Genomic DNA, 17,469 nt, shown 5'->3' with positions numbered 1-17,469 from the left:
GCACCCCTGCCCTATTTTTATTTATTGTGTTGGCCACAACCCCCAATTTATTCCCCCCCCTCCACAATTTATTCTTTTTAAATGCCTTTATCATCTCCCCAGTACAACGTAAGCTCCAAGAAGAAAAAGACTTTCTCTTAGTCATGTGCTATATATCTTCAGAGCCCAAACAATGCCTAGCATTACACTAGGCGCTGAATGAACAGTTATGATTTAACAGGTTAGACATCAACGTAACACCATTCACGTACGGACTCTTTGCCTCTTTGCCAGGCGGCGGAGGGGTATTTAGTCGTACACACAACAGTCGCATGCGTACAAGATCCGGGAAGTGTGTTAGGGAAAGGGGCGGAGCATCGAGGAGTCTCGCGCACGGAGGCGGTTGGAGCCGAAAGCGAAAGGGGGTGGGGGCTGGGGTTTGGTGCGGTACCCGCGTGCGCACTGCGGCCTGCAGCCAGCCGCGGCAAAGGAGTTTAAGGTGCCCGTGGGCGGGGAAGTGACCTTGCGCGTGCGCAGTCCCCGCGGCGCCGCCAGGTCCCTGTGTGTGGGTCGTTCTGGATCGCGCCGCGCGTGCGCAGCGCGGCCGGCGGAGGGATTTGAGGCTGGCTCCACCCCTTGCCCCTGTCGCGAGCCGAGGCCGCGCGGGCTCGTGAGCAGCGGCCTGGTGCGCGCGCTGGGCGGGCGACTGAGGGAGACCGACGCGGGCGCCGCCGCAGTCGAAGCGAGAGCGGGAGTCCCTGCTGCTGAGGGGCCGCCGCAGCCGCCGCGAGCCCCCGGACCGTCTCCAGGCCGAGGAGGGCGCCGCGCGGCGGGTGAGTGAGACCGAGTGGCCTTACCGGGTGCGGAGCCGCTACCCACAAACCCCTGCGGTGGGCCCTAGCCTTTTCCCCGCGGCCGGGCCCCCTTCCCGCGCCACCGCCGCAGGACCTTTCTGCACCCCTTACCCAGACTCCTCTGGGCACCGAGGCCCTCTTCCCACAGCTCTCCCGCGGCCCCTTACCCACAGGCCCTTGCGGTGTGTTGCTTTTTTTTCTTCCTCGTCTCCGCGGCGCCCTGGACCCTTACCCATAATTCCTTTCGCCTTTGGGGGCCTGCATTTATTACCCACAAGCCCCCAGCTCGAGGGGCTTGTTGCTTACCAGCTTCTTCCCTTGATCGGAGACTTGCTGTGATTCTCGCCCCCGTAACTTGGTCTCCAAGGTGTGGGACCACCAGCCGCCATTGGTTTGGACCTCCCTCGTAAGGATCGCTGAGCCCCCCCACACGCTCGCAGGGAACCTCCCAGCCCCACGGCTCCTTGCTCGGGACCCTGAGACTTTAACTCCTCGTAAACTCTTTTTCAGTCATTGCTGCCCTTACCAGCCTTGCCTCGCCCTCCCACAGCCTTCCCCCGTGAACTTTATATTTCTCGTTCAGATTTAGTTCTTTGCCGTGAGCCATACGATCATTCCGTGTTCTTCCGGGACCTGCTTTAATACTGAGATCTTACTCCTCTTTCTTTTTCTTCTTGGGAGTCCCGGGATTATAGGGGCTTCGTCTCTCCCGGCCACCCTAACCTAAGGCTGTCCTTCCTCCCTCAGACTTGGCAAGATGACCCAGTTCCTGCCACCCAACCTTTTGGCCCTCTTTGCTCCCCGTGACCCTATCCCATACCTGCCCCCCTTGGAGAAACTGCCACATGAGAAACACCACAATCAACCTTACTGTGGCATTGCGCCCTACATCCGAGAGTTTGAGGTGAGTTCGCTGAGCAGACTCTTAGTGGTTTGGGTTCTGAGGCCGGGGAGCTGGATTTGAGAGTCCAGTTTCTGGACACTTTCTGTGTGATTTAGGCGGGGAACTTAACTCTTTCTGATTCTCAGTTTCTCTGTCTTAAAAGGGGTTGATGATGCTTCCTTGTAGGGTTTTTGTTGAAAATTCAGTAAGTAGCAGCTGAGGATTCAGGTTCTGGGGTCAGGCAGTCCTTGGCACACCATTTATCAGCCATGTGACCTTGGGCAAATGGTGTGTTCTCTTAGTTGATTTCTTCATTTTTTGCCAGGGGATAGTAGTATCTTCCTCATAGTGTTGGTGGGGAATTAACTGCGACACTTATTACAGGGCTGGGCACCAACCAGTCGGCGAAACGTCGGTGTTACTGCGTTGACCGGTTTTGTTGTTAATAGGATGATGTTAGTGTGGGCTTGAGGATGTCGGCTATGCAACTGCAGGGAAAACACAAATATGTAACTTGGGCCTCTGTTTTTGTCGTTGGTAAAAACTGGCCTGACAACATCCACCTTCTAAGGTGCATCAGAACACACCTGAGAAATGCTGGCACACAGCCAGAAGTCAGAAGCGGGAAGTTCTGGCCTCAAGTAAGAAAGGGCCGTGGAGGTGGAGGAAGCTGCAGGGCAGAAGTTAGTGGAGAGATAACAGAAGGTTGGCTCTTTAGTAGGATTTGCCACCCTCGGTGAACCGGTACTGGGAAGTGTTATTAGCTAATTAAACTAATTTAATGGCTACAGGCCAGTGGCGTCCTTGATGATGTGGTCATGTGGCAGTTACCGTTTAATGAGTGGCTGGGGAGATCTTCAGGAACTGCCCTGGCCCTCAGGAGGGGTCCAGTCATTGCTTCTGAACTGCACTGTCCTCTTCTTTGGCATCAGCCCTGGTCCCGATCTCTGTCTATGATAACGGACAAATCTTTTGCAGATTGGGGTTTTTGGTAAACACGAAGGGATTGTTCTGATTTTTCTCGTATCTTTAAAGAAAGACCACAGAATAAAAGATCAAGTTTTTATTTGTTTATCTTTTAAACGTATTTTTTTTTTTTTTAATTTTTTATTTTATTTTTGGGACAGAGAGAGACAGAGCATGAACGGGGGAGGGGCAGAGAGAGAGGGAGACACAGAATCAGAAACAGGCTCCAGGCTCCGAGCCATCAGCCCAGAGCCTGACGCGGGGCTCGAACTCACAGACCGCGAGATCGTGACCTGGCTGAAGTCGGACGCTTAACCGACTGCGCCACCCAGGCGCCCCTAAACGTATTTATTTTTGAGAGAAGAGAGCACGCACACACAAGCAGGGGAGGGACAGAGAGACAGGGAGACACAAAGTCTGAAGCAGACTCCAGGCTGTGAGGTGTCAGCACAGAGCCCAGTGTGGGGCTAGAACTCATGAACCATGAGATCATGACCTAAGCCGAAGTCGGATGCTCAACCGACTGAGCCATCCAGACGCCCCAAGATCGAGTTGTTTGTTTTTGTTTTTGTTTTCAGTTTTTTTTTTAATGTCTATTTATTTTTGACAGAGAGAGAGAGAGAGAGAGAGAGAGAGCGCGTGCGCGCGCGCGCGCGCGCATGAGCGGGGGAGGGGCAGAGAGAGAGTCCCAGGCAGGCTCTACACTGTCAGGCGCAGAGCCCGACGCAGGGCTCGAACTCACTGCGAGATCATGACCTGAGCCGAAGTCAGATGCTCAACCGACTGAGCCACCCAGGCGCCCCAAGATCGAGTTTTTGTTAATTTCAGCAGGCATAAAACTGCTCTATCAGGTTGCTGTAGAAGTTTCTGAATTCTTCTGATTTGTCTATTTTTCTGGTCACAGATTGGGAACAGTTTGTGGGTAGCACTGGTCTGTGGACCAGGTTTTGATGCCACTCCCCACCTCCACTGGCCTGGGAACTGTCCGTGTTTGCTTGTTTGTGTGTGAGTGGCTGAGGCACGTGTTGTTTTCTGGATGGGTGTCCCTTGCAATTTCTCCCTGTCCCTCCCACCCTGTCACCTGTCTTCTTATTTCCAGGACCCTCGAGATGCCCCTCCCCCAACTCGAGCAGAAACCCGGGAGGAACGCATGGAGAGGAAGGTATGTAATTTTCATCTCTTGGCCACATGTCGTTTTGCCATTTTCTCTCCAGGATGTTCCCTGACATCAGGGCACTTCTTTCCTCATTCAGTTGTCCACCTTTTTCCCGACAGAGACGGGAAAAAATTGAGCGGCGACAGCAGGAAGTGGAGACAGAGCTAAAAATGTGTAAGTCTCTCTTCTTTTCCCATCTCTTTTTCTTCAAACCTTCTTGCATTTCTCTCCGGCTAATCCAACCCAGGACTCTAATTTGGGCAGGTGGGGTTTTTAGCCCACAAAGTTGGCCAAGTACCGTGTTTGGTTTAGGATTTAGAAGTACAGCGTGGGGTCAGGGTTGGTGGGAAGGGAGGCCTGGTACCTCGGGCTGCACACTGTATGGGGGAGTGCACTCAGGGAGACTCCCACAACCAGCTGGGTGTCCTGGGCTGCAGGACAGATCCGTTATAGTCGCAGTCATTAACCAGACTCACAGGGTCACGTCGGTCTCAAGTGGCCCTTTCTTGTTGGAGTAAGGACGTTGTAGTTGGAAGACTCGGTCTTTCTTTCAGCTCCTGTGAGGCTGGTGAATCGTGTCATTTTGGACCTTATTCCCTGGAGCGGCGTGTTTCCTCAGGGCTCTTATGCAGATGCCAAGCATCTAAAGGCGTGATACCAGCAGAGAGCTCTCTGAGCAATGACTCACCAGAGCTGCCTTCCTGTCCTTTCTCAGACCCTGTGTTCAAACCGCATTCAGAATTTCCTCTTCCCACCTGGTCTCCTTGGATGTTTTCTTCCCTGGAACATGGCCATGTAGCCTTGCAAGTCATGCTCTCTGTTGTTGCCACCCAGTTTGTTTTTAACGCTTTCTTTACTCCTTTCTCCAGTTCGTCACCACCACCTGCCCTGTTACTCTCTGAATGTCCCAGATCTGACCCTTCTCTCCATATGTGTCACCACTCAGGTTTTCTCTTGCTTGGACACACAGTAACCGTCTGATTACCTACGTGCCTGTCTCCACCAAGTTCTTTGGGTCTTTTTAAAGTACAACTTTGTATCATTTTCTGCTAACAGCTTCCTTTTGCTCTCAGCTTAAAGATGAAAGTCTCTTGCCCACTGTTTCAAACTTGTTGTGCACTGTGCCTCCTTCCCTCTGGCTACAGCGGCCTCTTCTCATGCCTCGTTCTTGTTGGAACGTCCCCTGGCATTGGGCTTTTGCCCAGGCTGTTCCCCCAGTCTCTGATGACACCTTGGTTTATGTGTAACAGCTCTTTGTATCCCTGTTCAGCTGTCACTTCTCAAGGAAGCCTTTCGTGACTTCCTTGCTCGGGTCAAGTCACCTTGTGTGCTGAAAGCCCCGAGTCCTGCTACAGGTTGGTCGCTTTGGTCTGCAGGGGAGATTTGAAGATCATCTCCATCTCTACGCTGTGGGTTCACAGCTGCTCTAAGAGCAGTGTTTGGATGCGATTTGCTCACCACCATGGCCCCAGCTGCTATAGGGCTCGGCACACAGAATTGTCGGCAGTTAATTTGGGGAGTCTTGGTTGTATTGTAGGGCACGGGCCTTGCAGTCTGACCCTTGTGCGTTGTAACCCCGATCCTGCTGCTTAACTGCCAGGTGGCCTTGGATAAATCTTTTCTCCCCTTAGAAGTTATTTTCCACACTTTTAAGAATGGGATCTTGGTAGGTTAAACGACATCATAAAGATGTAGTTGGTCGAATTCAGGATGTGGGAAATGGTATAAAACAAAGTTGTAACTCAGTTTCTTTAATAAATGACAAGGAGAAAGGGCAGGGAGTGGACCAAAAACGATTAAAGAATCAAAAGATCGGTCAAGCAAGTGATGTGTATGCTTGTTTGGATCCTGATTTAAATGAGGTAACTGCATTGGGGCGCCTGGGTGGCTCAGTTAAATGTCCAACTTTGGCTCAGGTCTTGATATCATGGTTTGTGGGTACAGAGTCCTGCATCATGCTCTGTTCCTTCAGCTTCAGATCTATGTCCCCCCTGCCCCGTTCTTTTTAAATAAGAGTTAAAAAAAAAAAACAACTAATTTTAAAAGTCCAGTTTTGGAAATAACGGAGTACATTTGAACCCTGGGTTTCGGGTTAAGGAGCTGACCTTAACCTTTTAAGGTCTAGTAAGAGTACGGTGGTGATGATTTCTTTAAAATTCTTTGTTAGAGACTGCAATGCTATGTCTGGTGTTTGATTTAAAATACTTTGGTGGGATGGGGGTACAGATGAAGCAAACATGGCCATGTGTTGATAATTGAAGCTGGTTCATAGGTCTTCATTATATTATTCTCTGCTTCCCTCAGTGTTTGAACTTCTGTATAAGTGGAAAGAAAAAAAAAAAAAACGGGTCGAGTACGTTAGGGTTTTCATGGCCCTAAGAGCCTCCATCTCCAACTACAGAAGTTGGCTCTGCCTTGTCACCGGTAGCAGCTACCATTCGAGGGGACCTTGTCCCTTGTTAAGCAATTGGTGTACTTCATACCGTTGACTTCTCCCAGCTTCCAAGTGTGGCGGGGGGTTATTACTCCCATTTTTAAGATCAGGAAACCCGGGGCTCGTTGAGGGCAGTATACTTCCCAAGAGCCGAGAGTTTCGAAATACTTTTCCTGCCATCTGAAAGCCTGAACAGGCTTCCCGGCTCCATAGGGCGTTTCTTCAAGCTCCTGCTCGGGGTTGCTACCTAGATAATCCCTTTAACCAGGGGTTTTCCAAGGGCAGAGGTGCCAGCGCGGGAGTTCCCTGAGTTTGTGCGCACGAGTGCACCAGCTGGTGAGCTGCTGACCGGCTTCAGTTCTCTGCTGCCCTCTTCCTGCTGACGTCTTCTTTTTGCAGACACATGGGTGTTCTCGGCTCGGCTGCACTAGTTTTTCCCTTTGGCCACACTCAGGGGCAACCCTCGAGTAAGCAAGAACCGCAGAGAGTTCTGCGGTATCCCTTGGATGCTGCCGGGCACCTCCACGGCACGTCAGGAAGTTTCAGGTGTCTGCTGTTTGGCCTTGGTCCTCTCCCCCATCCCCTGCAACCATTGTAGCCTTAGCATTCCTACCCTGCCTGTTAGGCCACCTGCTGCCTGGGGTTGGCAGATGCGTTTCACGTTGCAGCTGTGATGGTTTCAGGTCTTCAGTCAGATGTCCTCATCCTGGTGAGGCCTTTCCTGACCTGCCCATTACAACTCTTCACCCTGGGTCTGTCACTCTGTGATGGAACCAGATGACTTCCTCACCGAGTTTGCTGTCGGCCTCCCCGCATGAGTGTCTGAGCTTCGAGAGGACGGGGCTGTGTTTTGTCTTGTGCGCCACCGAATCCCCGGCTCCGTGCGACGGTTCCGGGAACTCGCCAGCGCTGCACAGATACCTGTTGGACGAACGGACGAGAGCAGTCGGTGTAGATCGAGATACCGGGGCACAGAAAACTATGACACGGAAGGATGAGGGATAGTGAGGAACTGAAGGGGGTAGGCGCAAAGGTGGCGTTGTCTTCAAAGGCCACCGTCGCTTTCCAGGTAGTTAGGCTCAGTTCTCTGGTTTGTAATACATTCCCTGAAGTCATCTTGAGTTTCGCTTGTGTTCGCAGCCTAGCCTCCTCAGATCTGCAGCTTTATTTCTCTGGCTTCTTGCGGCACCCAGCCTGTCATCCTGAGAAGCTGGTGTGTAGGTGTTCAGTGTGGAGCTTGGTAGTTAGAACGCCGGGGCCGTGAGGTTGGGCTGGGACGTAAAGCCGGGCTTGGCCTCTTTGCTGCTCTGACACTTTTCCTCTTCCATGCTTCGGGGGTTGGCTTGGTTTCTGTTTGCAGAATGAGGATTCATTTTCAGCGTGCAGCAGTGTCTGGGCCTAATTATGCGTTCAATAAATTATTAACGTTCGTTTTTTTACATTCTCCTGGGATACGGCATGTCATTCTAAGGGTTGTGCTGTGTCGTGTCACGTGGAAGAACCGCCTTTGCTCTGAAGTGGTCGGGGTGCCTTGGGGACCCCGGCAGGAGTCGAGGACCGCTGTGTGTGCTTGGGCCTCTATAGTTGGTGAAAAGGACTTCTTCCCAGGCCTGACCCACCAGAATCCCCCCAGGAATTGGTTTTGTGATAGGTTTTGGCTCCTTTCTGTGGAGATGGTTGTTCCTCAGTGGCCTCGTGGTAGGAGGGTTGGGAGTAAGCACCCGTTGAGCATTTCGTGCGCTCCAGCACCAGGCCTGGGTTTCTCCCTGGGGCACAGAGGTCATGGGGCAGAAAGCAGGTGGACACTGCTAGGCTCTCTCCCAGCCTTTGAGCCCAGGTTTTCCTGAGGGCTGTGGGTGCAAGCCGTGTCGTTGGGTGGCCGCGTGGCCCCGCAGCTGAGGGAGGGAGCCTGGCACCTGGAGTGGTCAGGCTGCCTCTGGATGCCCAGCCTTCACCTGGAAGGGGCTGGGGCTTTAACATGTCTAGGTCTGAAATGGTGTTCAGACTCCTGGCCCCCATCCAGTGTCAGCTTGAGGTCAGCCTGTCCCCTTCCCCCATCAACCTAAACTGGTTACTGAGATAAAGGCTGCTGTGCCCCAGGGAAACTGGAAAACGGAGCGTGTCCAAGGTCTCCAGGTCACCAGCAATTTTATTCTAACGGTTCTCTGTCCGTCCGCCTTTCTTGCTGTGTGTGACTGTTGATGTTTTCTACTTACACATTCTTTTCTTCTGCACAGGGGACCCTCACAATGATCCCAATGCTCAGGGTGATGCCTTCAAGACTCTCTTTGTGGCTAGAGTGGTGAGTCCCCAGCTCCCCAGCCATGGAGCCCCAGAGAAGCCAAAACCCTGCGCTGCTGAGAGCTTGGGTGTGGGACAAAGGACAGTAGGCCAGGTCCTGGAATGTTCTGAGGGCTTGGGGATGGTTAATTTCTCCCACTTAACTTTGTGTCTGTCTGTCTCCCGGTAGAACTATGACACAACAGAATCCAAGCTCCGGAGAGAGTTTGAGGTGTACGGACCCATCAAAAGAGTGAGTGGACTGGGACGGGGGGTTATTTGAATTGGAAAGGGATTTGATGGCGGGGGGTGGAGGGAGAAGGCTGGTTCCTGGCCCCAAGGATGCATCCCATCATTTCAGGGCTTCAGAGTCCATGGGCTGCCTTTCCATTCTGACTGTACTTCCTCGCAGGGGATTTTGGGTAGCAGGAGTAAAATTAAGAAGTGGTAACTAGCCAAGCCCGTTTGTTTACTGTTGTCTGCGGCTCCCGTTGCTGTGAGGCAGAGGCGGGTAGTCGGGACAGAGACTGTCAGGTCCATGGAACTGGAAGCATCTGCCGTCTGGCCCTTTAGGGAAGATGCAGAAGCGTGTGCCAATTGCCGTTGTGGAGCAAGGCTCTGTGTTTAACTGGCGGGCCTCAATTTCATCGAAAAGTCCCCTGAGCGCTCTGAGCAGTAGTGAGGGCTTGAGATCAGTGTGCGCGTCCGCTGCTGAGCCCGGTGCTGGGAGGGCATTAGTCACCTGGGGCTCTCAGGGACAGGGACGGGGACAGGGTGTGGGTGTGAGGCATCTGTCGCTGGCGTAGGCCGCCTCTGTGGTTGAAAGGGTGGGATTTCCTTGTCTGAGAACTAATCTCTGCGCCGCCCCCCACCGGCTGCCTCCCTCAGATACACATGGTCTACAGCAAGCGGTCAGGAAAGCCCCGTGGCTATGCCTTCATCGAGTACGAACATGAGCGAGACATGCACTGTGAGTACCTCTGGCCTGAGCCCTGCCCTCTGACCCTCTCTCTTCTCTGCTGCCCAGCCCCTTCCTGTCGTCTGTCCCCAACCCCTGCCCTGCCAAACCTGACATTAGCGATGTCTCTTCTCCTCCTCCCTCTGTTTCTGATATATCTTTTTTTTTTTTATATACGTGTTTTTTAAAAAACAAAAACCAAAATCCCCCACAACGTGTGTGTGTGTGTGAACCCGGGGAGGTAAGTGTCACACGTTGAACCTCAGGGGCAAGGAGGGAACTGGGTGGGAGCTGGGGCCAGCTGGATGTGGGGGGGAGGGGTCGGGTGTTCGGGGAGCCTCTCCCCATTCCCCCCACCAGAAGTGGGGGTGGCTAGGTCAGACTGAGGACTGGCCTTTGAACCTGCCCTCTCTTCCCCCCAGCAGAACTGGGGCTGGGCCACCCGACCCTCCGCCTCCCCACCCCTGGCCCCCCACCCTGTTCCTCAGCGGGCAGTGGGCCTGTAGGCGTGTTCGGCGCCTGCCCCCACATCTCCAAAGCCCCCTTTGAGGCCGCGGCGGCGTCCACATGGGCAGGGATGGGTGGGCGGGGGCGGGCAGGGCTGCGGCGTGTCCAGGGGCCGCCGTATTAATTGACTGTTCTTATTGTCACTGCAGCCACCACGCAGCTGGCTTGCAGCTGATGCTTACGCTCCCCTTACAACACCTCAGTGTATGGTTGGTATAAGGGTTTGTATCATGGGTAAGATCACTCAGCACCGCACACTAGCCCAGCTTAGCCAGGCAGTGCAGGAGCAGTGAGGCCTCCCTCCTCCCATCCCCAGTCGCCCCCTCAACCTCCCCGCACCCGGAACCCTTTCCTTGTTTGGGTGCCCTTTGTCCCTCCTGCCACCCCTGCCCCCAGTCCACAGGCTCTCTGGTAATCTTGTCGGTCCCAGGAAGGGAAGGACGGACCCTGATTGGAAAGGCGTCTGGCCTCTCCAGTTGGGCTCCACCCAGCCCCTGACTTAACCTGGCTTCATGGCGTCAGTGGGAAGGTTACAGGAATGCCGAAGACAGGACGCACTGGGGGGAGGGCTCCGCATGGAACCCTTCAACCCTTTGCTCCCTGCCCCCGTGCTTCTGTGGGGCTGTCACTGTGGTGGCCCTGGAGAATCTTTCTGGTTGCTAGATTCAGGGTGCTGTGCCCCTTTTCTGTCTGCCTTCTCCTGGTCGAGGCCTACCTAAGGGCCGTGGTGCCCAGCGGCTCTGCAGAGTGCACGGAATTGGGGATTGGAGTGTGGGAGGGACCAAGTGACAGGCTGCCAGGGGCTGAAGGTGTCGTAGATTCTACTTAAAACCCTTCCGCTGTCTATAGAGACCTAAGAGAGGGAGAGAAAGACGAGCCTAGAAGCACACATGTCACGTGGTTTCTTTGCTGGTACTCCTGGGTTGGGCTTCTTCCGGGGTTTGGGACACTGAACCAGAGCAGGGTTCCTTTGCCTGACTGTGTTCCCGGTCCTTCACTCCCGTCCCCCCACTACCCTCCTCTGGGTTCGGGGGCCGAGCGGCCCCTCCTCCTCAGATCCTGGGCTGCACGCCATCTCCTGGACCCCCGAGGCTGCCCCTTTGGGTGCCAGCCTTTGACCTGCAGGTGGCGGGAGGGAGTGTGGAACTCGAGTTGGAAAAGTCCTTCTATGTGCTGCGAGGGGGCGGGGCGTGTGCCTAGTTTAGCGTGGACTTTACCGGGAAAGGTGAGGGCGCACAGGTTCTCTGAGGCCTCCCCAGCCGCCTTCTTAAATGCAATAAGATAGTCCCGGGACTTTACCAGCTCCTAGACTTGATGTTAATCCTTGTCTCCCCCTCTTTTAAGGCCTCCATGAGGTTTATTTGGGGTCCGCCACTTCCTCTGCCTGCCTCCAGGTGGTGCAGGAGACGTGGTTCCTCTCCCTCTCCACTGGCTCCCTAGAACCCCCCCACTTCCCTCCCTGTAGCTTTAGCTGACCCCATGGTGGTGGGTGTGGGGTCTGTGCGCGTGCTCAGGTAAGCTTGGGGGCTCCAGGTAAGCGGTCCCGTGTCCCCCCCCGGGAAGCCCGCCTCCTCGCCAGGCCCCCAGGAGTTGCCGAGCCCCCCCCATCCCGCTCGGTTTGGACACCCGCAAGGCCGGCATCGGTAAATGGCACCTTTTTCTCTTCCTCTGGTTGTTATTTGGGGGGGAGCGGGCTGGGGCGGGGCAGGGTATTGTGGTTGGTTGAGGACAACTCCCTAGGCCAGGGCTGGGGGTGGGAAACGGACTTTTTTGGCCTTCCCGACGCCCGTGTGAGACAGGCCCTGGGTCGGGCCTGCCCATTGCTGTGCCCTGCCCAAGAGCAGGAACATGCCTCACCCCGAATCTCCCCCTCTACTCCTCGCTCTGCCCGGCAGGCTCAGGCTGGGGTTGGCCTCCCAGTGTTTGTTGAGCAGGGGCTGTGGAGGGAGAGATGGGACGGGGGCTGGGATTGGGTGGCAGTCAGTCGGCTCAGGTAAGGCAGGAATTGTGAGGAGCACCGCACGCCTCCCATGCCTCCCTCCACTTTCCCTCTCCCCCACCTGCTGTAGGGGGCCCCTCCAGGCCCCCTGGGAGCACCGTAACCCCACCCTTCTGCTCCCTGCCATCTCCTGAAGATTTCTCCCACCCTTTTCTGGTTCATTTTCTGTTCTGATGTCTGTTCCCCCCACACTCACCTCCGTCCCCCAAAACACAAAAAAATAAAAAATAAAACGGTGTGAACTGGGGTGCAGTGCGGCCCAGCTGGGCCTCCTCCCCCAGCACGATGTTTTAGGGTGCATGCCTGGGGTTGTGGAGGAGCCCTCCCCCACAGCAGAGTCCAACCTTAAGTTAACCTTCAGTTTCTTTGCAGCGACTTTGGCCGCCTGGACAGGAGGGGGCTGCTCTGTCGGGTGGGAGTAGGCAGGGCTTGGCAGCCCAGGTGGGCGGGTGGTGGTTGGGGTGGTCCTGCTCCCCCCAGTAGCAATTGGGGGGTGATGAACAAGTTCCGAGATGGAGCAGGCCCCTCCTGGTTTGGGAGAGGGTCAGTCTGGCTGTCAGTTGCCTGGCTGTCTGGTGGGCGTGTGCTCGCGTGCGTGCGTGTGCGCGCGTGTGCGTGTACGTGTGCGTGTGTGTGTGTGTGCGCCTGCGCACAGAGTGCCTTGATGGGGACATGGGGGTGGGGATGCCACAGAGCCGGGCCCTGTCCTGACTAGAGGACCCTCTGGGGACTCTTTCCCCCTCCCCCCCCCCCACGTCTGTTGCAGCCGCTTACAAGCACGCAGATGGCAAGAAGATTGACGGCAGGAGGGTCCTTGTGGACGTGGAGAGGGGCCGAACCGTGAAGGGCTGGCGGCCCCGGCGGCTAGGTGAGCACTCCCTGTGTGGGCTGGGCCCCGGCAGGCCTGCATCCCTTCTGCATTCCCTGCCACTTTCTGCCTGCCTGGCTGCTCACGTCTTTCCTTCCTCTCTCCGGCTTGTCTCTCCTCACCGTCATCATTCCTGAGGGCTGTCTTCCTGTTCTGGGTTACTCTCTAGTTGGTGGACTTCCTCTCTTTGTGCCTCATTCTCCTTATCCTGGAAAGTGGGGGTCACCTCAGAGTTCACCAAGCTCAGTATACCAGATGCCCAGCTTGGCAAGGAGCCCCTGGTAGGGTTGTAAATGTCACCCTCTCATCCACTGACTCTTTGCTCTTGCTTGTCTGTTGATACGTTGGTTCAGCAAATGCCTGTTTACCATACTTTTACTTTTTTAAAAATCTTTTTGTTTATTTTTGAGAGAGAGCAAGAATACCAGCAGGGGAGGGACAGAGAGAGAGGGAGACACAGAATCCAAAGCAGCTCTGGGCTCTGAGCTGTCAGCACAGAGCCCGACATGGGGCTCAAACTCAAGAACTATGAGATCATAACCTGAGCCAAAGTCAGATGCTTAACCGACTGAGCCACCCAGGCGCCCCCCATGTTTTTGCTCTAATTTTTTTTAATGTTTATTTCTTTTGAGAGGGAAAGAGAGCCATGTGCATGGGGCGGGGGGTGGGGGGGCTGAGGGAAGGAGAGAATCCCAAGCAGGCTGCATGTTGTCGGCACCCAGCCAGACACGGGGCTCAGTCCCACGAACCATAAGATCATGACCTGAGCCGAGATCAGGAGTTGGATGTTTAACTGACTGAGCCACCCAGGCGCCCTTACCATGTGTTTTAGTCAAGAGCAAGTCTTTGTCTGTCTCTAATGGTCATTCACAGTGTCAGTCAAGGTCAGTTTGGTTGCAGGTATCAGAAATACATTTGAGGGGTTTAAAGCACAAAGGAGCCTTGTTGATTGAGAATCCCACGGATCCTTTGGAGCCCAAAGATGTGTGATGCCAGTTGGCCTGAAGGGGACCTGGTAGCCAGACCTTAAGTTGCCAGGAGCCACCTCTGGTGTCACTGCAGCTTGCTTCTGTCTTGCCTGCTATGTGTGCAGACTGATCTCTTCTGTGTTTCCCTGCACTGGCCCAGTGTGTGTCCTGCTTTATACTCAGTCTTGACTGAGTCTCTGCGTTTTGGGGTGGGTGGGTCTCAGTGGCTCAGCCTTGGGCCTGGACCTGGGTCTGAGGTCTTGCCATCCAAACATGCCTGTTAAGGACCTACTTCTTTGAGGGTGAGTGACAGTTGTCCAAGAAGATGGTCCTCCTCGGGTAGACCTGTCAGATGGATGAGTACTCTGCTCTTAATCCTGCCTTCCCGCCCACTCTTCTCACCCTGAACTTGCCTGTGTGACAGAGACCACACATTCAACTGCTGGCTCTCTGAACAACAGATCGGTTTTTATCTTGCCCTCATTTCTCTGGGGTGGAGTGAGTTCTTCAGAGTGCTGTTTCCTGTTCTGGTAGAATCCCGGAATCCCAGAATCTTCTAGGTCCGTTGGCATTCAAATTCTGCGATAGCAGTACCTAGTACTTCCTGACACAGCATGTATACATGCAAAATTATAACCCAAACAAAAGTTTTATGAACAGAAGTTACCTTTTTTTTTTTTTTTAATGTTTATTTTTGAGAGAGCGAGTATGGAGGAGGGACAGAGAGTCACAGGCAGACTCCACACTATCTGCGCAGAGCCGGATGTGGGGCCCGAATTCACGAACCACAAGACTGTGACCTGAGCTGAAATCAAGAGTTGGATGCTTAACTAAGGCACCCAGGCTCCCCCAGAAACTACCTTTTTTACAGACAGTCTATACTAGTATTTTATATTCTGTTGCTTTACTTTGTTTTTTGTTTATTATTATTATTACTATTACTATTATTTTTTTAATGTTTATTTCTGAGATAGAGCATGAGTGGGGGAGGGGCAGAGAGAGAGGGAGACACAGCATCCGAAGCCGGCTCCAGGCTCTGAGCTGTCAGCACAGAGCCCGACGTGGGGCTTGAACTCACAAACTGTGAGATCGTGACCTGAGCCAAAGTCGGTCGCTTGACCGACTGAGCCACCCAGGCGCCCCTGTTTTTTGTTTATTAAAAACAATTTTTTATAATGTTTATTTTTGACCAGGAGAGAGTAAGTGGGGGAGGGGCAGAGAGAGGGAGACACAGGATCTGAAGCAGACTCCGGGCTCTTGAGTTGTCAGCACAGAGCCCGACGAGGGGCTCCAACCCACAGAGTGCAACCCACAGAATACCTGAGCTCAAGTCGGATGCTTTACCGACTAAGCCATCCAGGCGCCTTTTATTTTTTTTAATGTGTGTTGGTTGCAACCCGTCTAATTGGTGGTGTGATCCATTGCTGGGTTGTGACCTGACAGTTGAAGACACAAGTCTGTTCCGCATCATACCTGTGACGTTCCAGATGCCCGGTCAGTTGCCTGTGCCTGTTAGAACGTTTGCTCTCCGAGCATCCTTTGCCTGTTTTCACCCGGCACTGCTGGAAGTCCTTTCCTTTCGTGGAACTCCGGCCCGCCTCACTGAAGCTTGCTTCCGGTCCGTGTGGTGCAGAACGGTGCACAAGAGGGCAGCTTCTGGAGTCGGCCGGGATTCCTGTCCCATTTCTGCACCTTCGTTGCCAAGTCCCCGTGTGGGCAAGTGACTCTCTGGGTTTGTTTTGCCATCCGAAGAAGGCGCCGTTGCTCCTCAGTTGTCCTTTGACTACTGTGCGTAGACACTTACGTTACATGCTGGTGACAGCAAATCCAGACCTAGTCCTGACTTTCACGGTGCCTAACAGTCTGGAGAGGCAGGAGTTCCCTGCTCACAGGGGCGTGTGCACTGTGAAGCGCCACCTGAAGTTTTAGGAAGGAAATGTATTCAGTCCATGAGTAAATGGTGGGGAACCGGGCAGCGGGGTAGGTTCGGGAAGGCTTGCGGTGGAAATGGTGTTCAGGAGGACCCGGAAAGGGGGAGTAAGTTAACCGGACGCGGAAGAGCAGACCCCAAGGAGAGCAGTGAATGATCCCCCGAAGTGGGGCAGAAAGGAGACAGAGACCGAGAGTGTGAGGGGGTTGAAAAGCGCCCCGAAAATGAAGAACCAGTGGCCAGCTTCTGGAGGCCGCTTGATGGAGATTTGGAGTAAAGGCAGTGGGAAACTTGGAGGATTCGAGGCCGGCCACGTGTTTTAGTTAGGTTTCTAGCTCGGCGTCGTGTCAGGAGGCAGCTGAGCAGAAGGGGTTTGGGAGGCTGTGTGGACTTGGAGGTTAAGGGTGCGCTTTGGAGTCTGAGTACAGGTGTTGACCAGCTGGCGCTTGGGGAAAGGCCTCGAGCGTGTGAACACAGCTGTCCTGTTAAAGCGCGCCCGCCGCTGGCGGTTGCAGGCCTGCCTTTTGCTCTTTGATGCGCCTCGTCTCCCTTCCCTGGGTGCCCTGTTTGGACTGACCCTTTCTCCGCCTGCCCCCGCCCCAGGAGGTGGCCTCGGTGGTACCAGAAGAGGCGGGGCCGACGTGAACATCCGGCACTCGGGCCGGGACGATACTTCCCGCTACGATGAGAGGTAAGATTGGGCAGCTGGTTTCCTGGGACGCGGGCGGTCACATGGGGGAGCCCCGCCACAAACCTCTGCCCACCTCATCCAGGCCCGGCCCCTCCCCGCTTCCCCACAGGGACCGGGACCGGGACCGCGAGCGGGAGCGCAGGGAACGAAGCCGCGAGAGAGACAAGGAGCGAGAACGGCGACGCTCCCGCTCTCGGGACCGGCGGCGGCGCTCGCGGAGTCGCGACAAGGACGAGCGGAGGCGATCCAGGGAGCGTAGCAAGGACAAGGACCGGGAACGGAAGCGGCGAAGTAGCCGGAGCCGGGAGCGGGCACGACGCGAGCGGGAGCGCAAGGAGGAGCTACGTGGTGGCGGAGGCGGTGGCGACATGGCGGAGCCGTCTGAGGCTGGTGATGCGCCGCCCGATGACGGGCCTCCTGGGGAGCTGGGTCCTGACGGCCCTGACGGTCCGGAGGAGAAGGGCCGGGATCGAGACCGGGAACGACGTCGGAGCCACCGGAGCGAACGGGAGCGGCGCCGGGACCGCGACCGAGACCGGGATCGCGAGCACAAGCGGGGGGAGCGGGGTGGTGAACGGGGCAGGGATGAGGCCCGAGGTGGGGGTGGTGGCGGCCAGGACAACGGGCTGGAGGGTCTGGGCAACGAAAGCCGAGACATGTACATGGAGTCTGAAGGAGGTGATGGGTATCTTGCTCCAGAGAACGGGTATTTGATGGAGGCTGCGCCAGAGTGAAGAGGGCTTCTCCCCCCCCCCCCCCCCCCCCCAGTTTTGTTTGGATGCGTTCCTACCCGTCCCTTTGCTGTCGTCCTCTTCCCAACCTTCTTGGCCACCACCTAAGTTTGCCAGCCAAGGGTAGGCGTCTCCTTATTTGTTGTGGCCCCTTGGATTTAAAATAAAATTAATTTCCTGTTGATAACAAGCACCTTGGTTTCTTTGCTGCTTTTAATGTCTTCCCAGAAGGTTGTGTCCTTTCCAGCAGCCCTACTCTGGTCTG

General features: G+C 54.9%; 1 protein-coding gene across 3 annotated transcripts; it reads left to right on the top strand.

Annotated features, from left to right (window-relative positions):
- The first annotated feature begins 601 nt into the window (after positions 1–601).
- On the top strand, positions 602–17,395 carry SNRNP70 (small nuclear ribonucleoprotein U1 subunit 70). 3 transcript variants are annotated; one of them, XM_060651697.3, is made up of 10 exons: positions 602–812; positions 1,581–1,737; positions 3,782–3,844; positions 3,958–4,012; positions 8,510–8,574; positions 8,743–8,805; positions 9,441–9,522; positions 12,783–12,884; positions 16,386–16,473; positions 16,583–17,395. In XM_060651697.3, exons 2-10 carry the CDS (start codon positions 1,591–1,593, stop codon positions 17,205–17,207), a joined length of 1,290 nt encoding a protein of 429 aa, XP_060507680.2. In that variant the 5' UTR covers positions 602–812; positions 1,581–1,590; the 3' UTR covers positions 17,208–17,395. The 3 variants fall into 3 exon arrangements, with proteins under 3 accessions (XP_060507680.2, XP_060507679.2, XP_060507681.2); XM_060651696.3 differs by having other exon boundaries at positions 16,556–17,395; XM_060651698.3 differs by having other exon boundaries at positions 3,936–4,012; positions 16,556–17,395.
- The last annotated feature ends 74 nt before the right edge of the window (positions 17,396–17,469 follow it).

This window comes from Panthera onca, chromosome E2, assembly GCF_046562875.1.
Source record: "Panthera onca isolate mPanOnc1 chromosome E2, mPanOnc1 haplotype 2, whole genome shotgun sequence".
NCBI classification, from domain to species: Eukaryota; Metazoa; Chordata; class Mammalia; order Carnivora; family Felidae; genus Panthera; species Panthera onca.
This window is presented reverse-complemented; position numbering and strand designations above follow the sequence as displayed.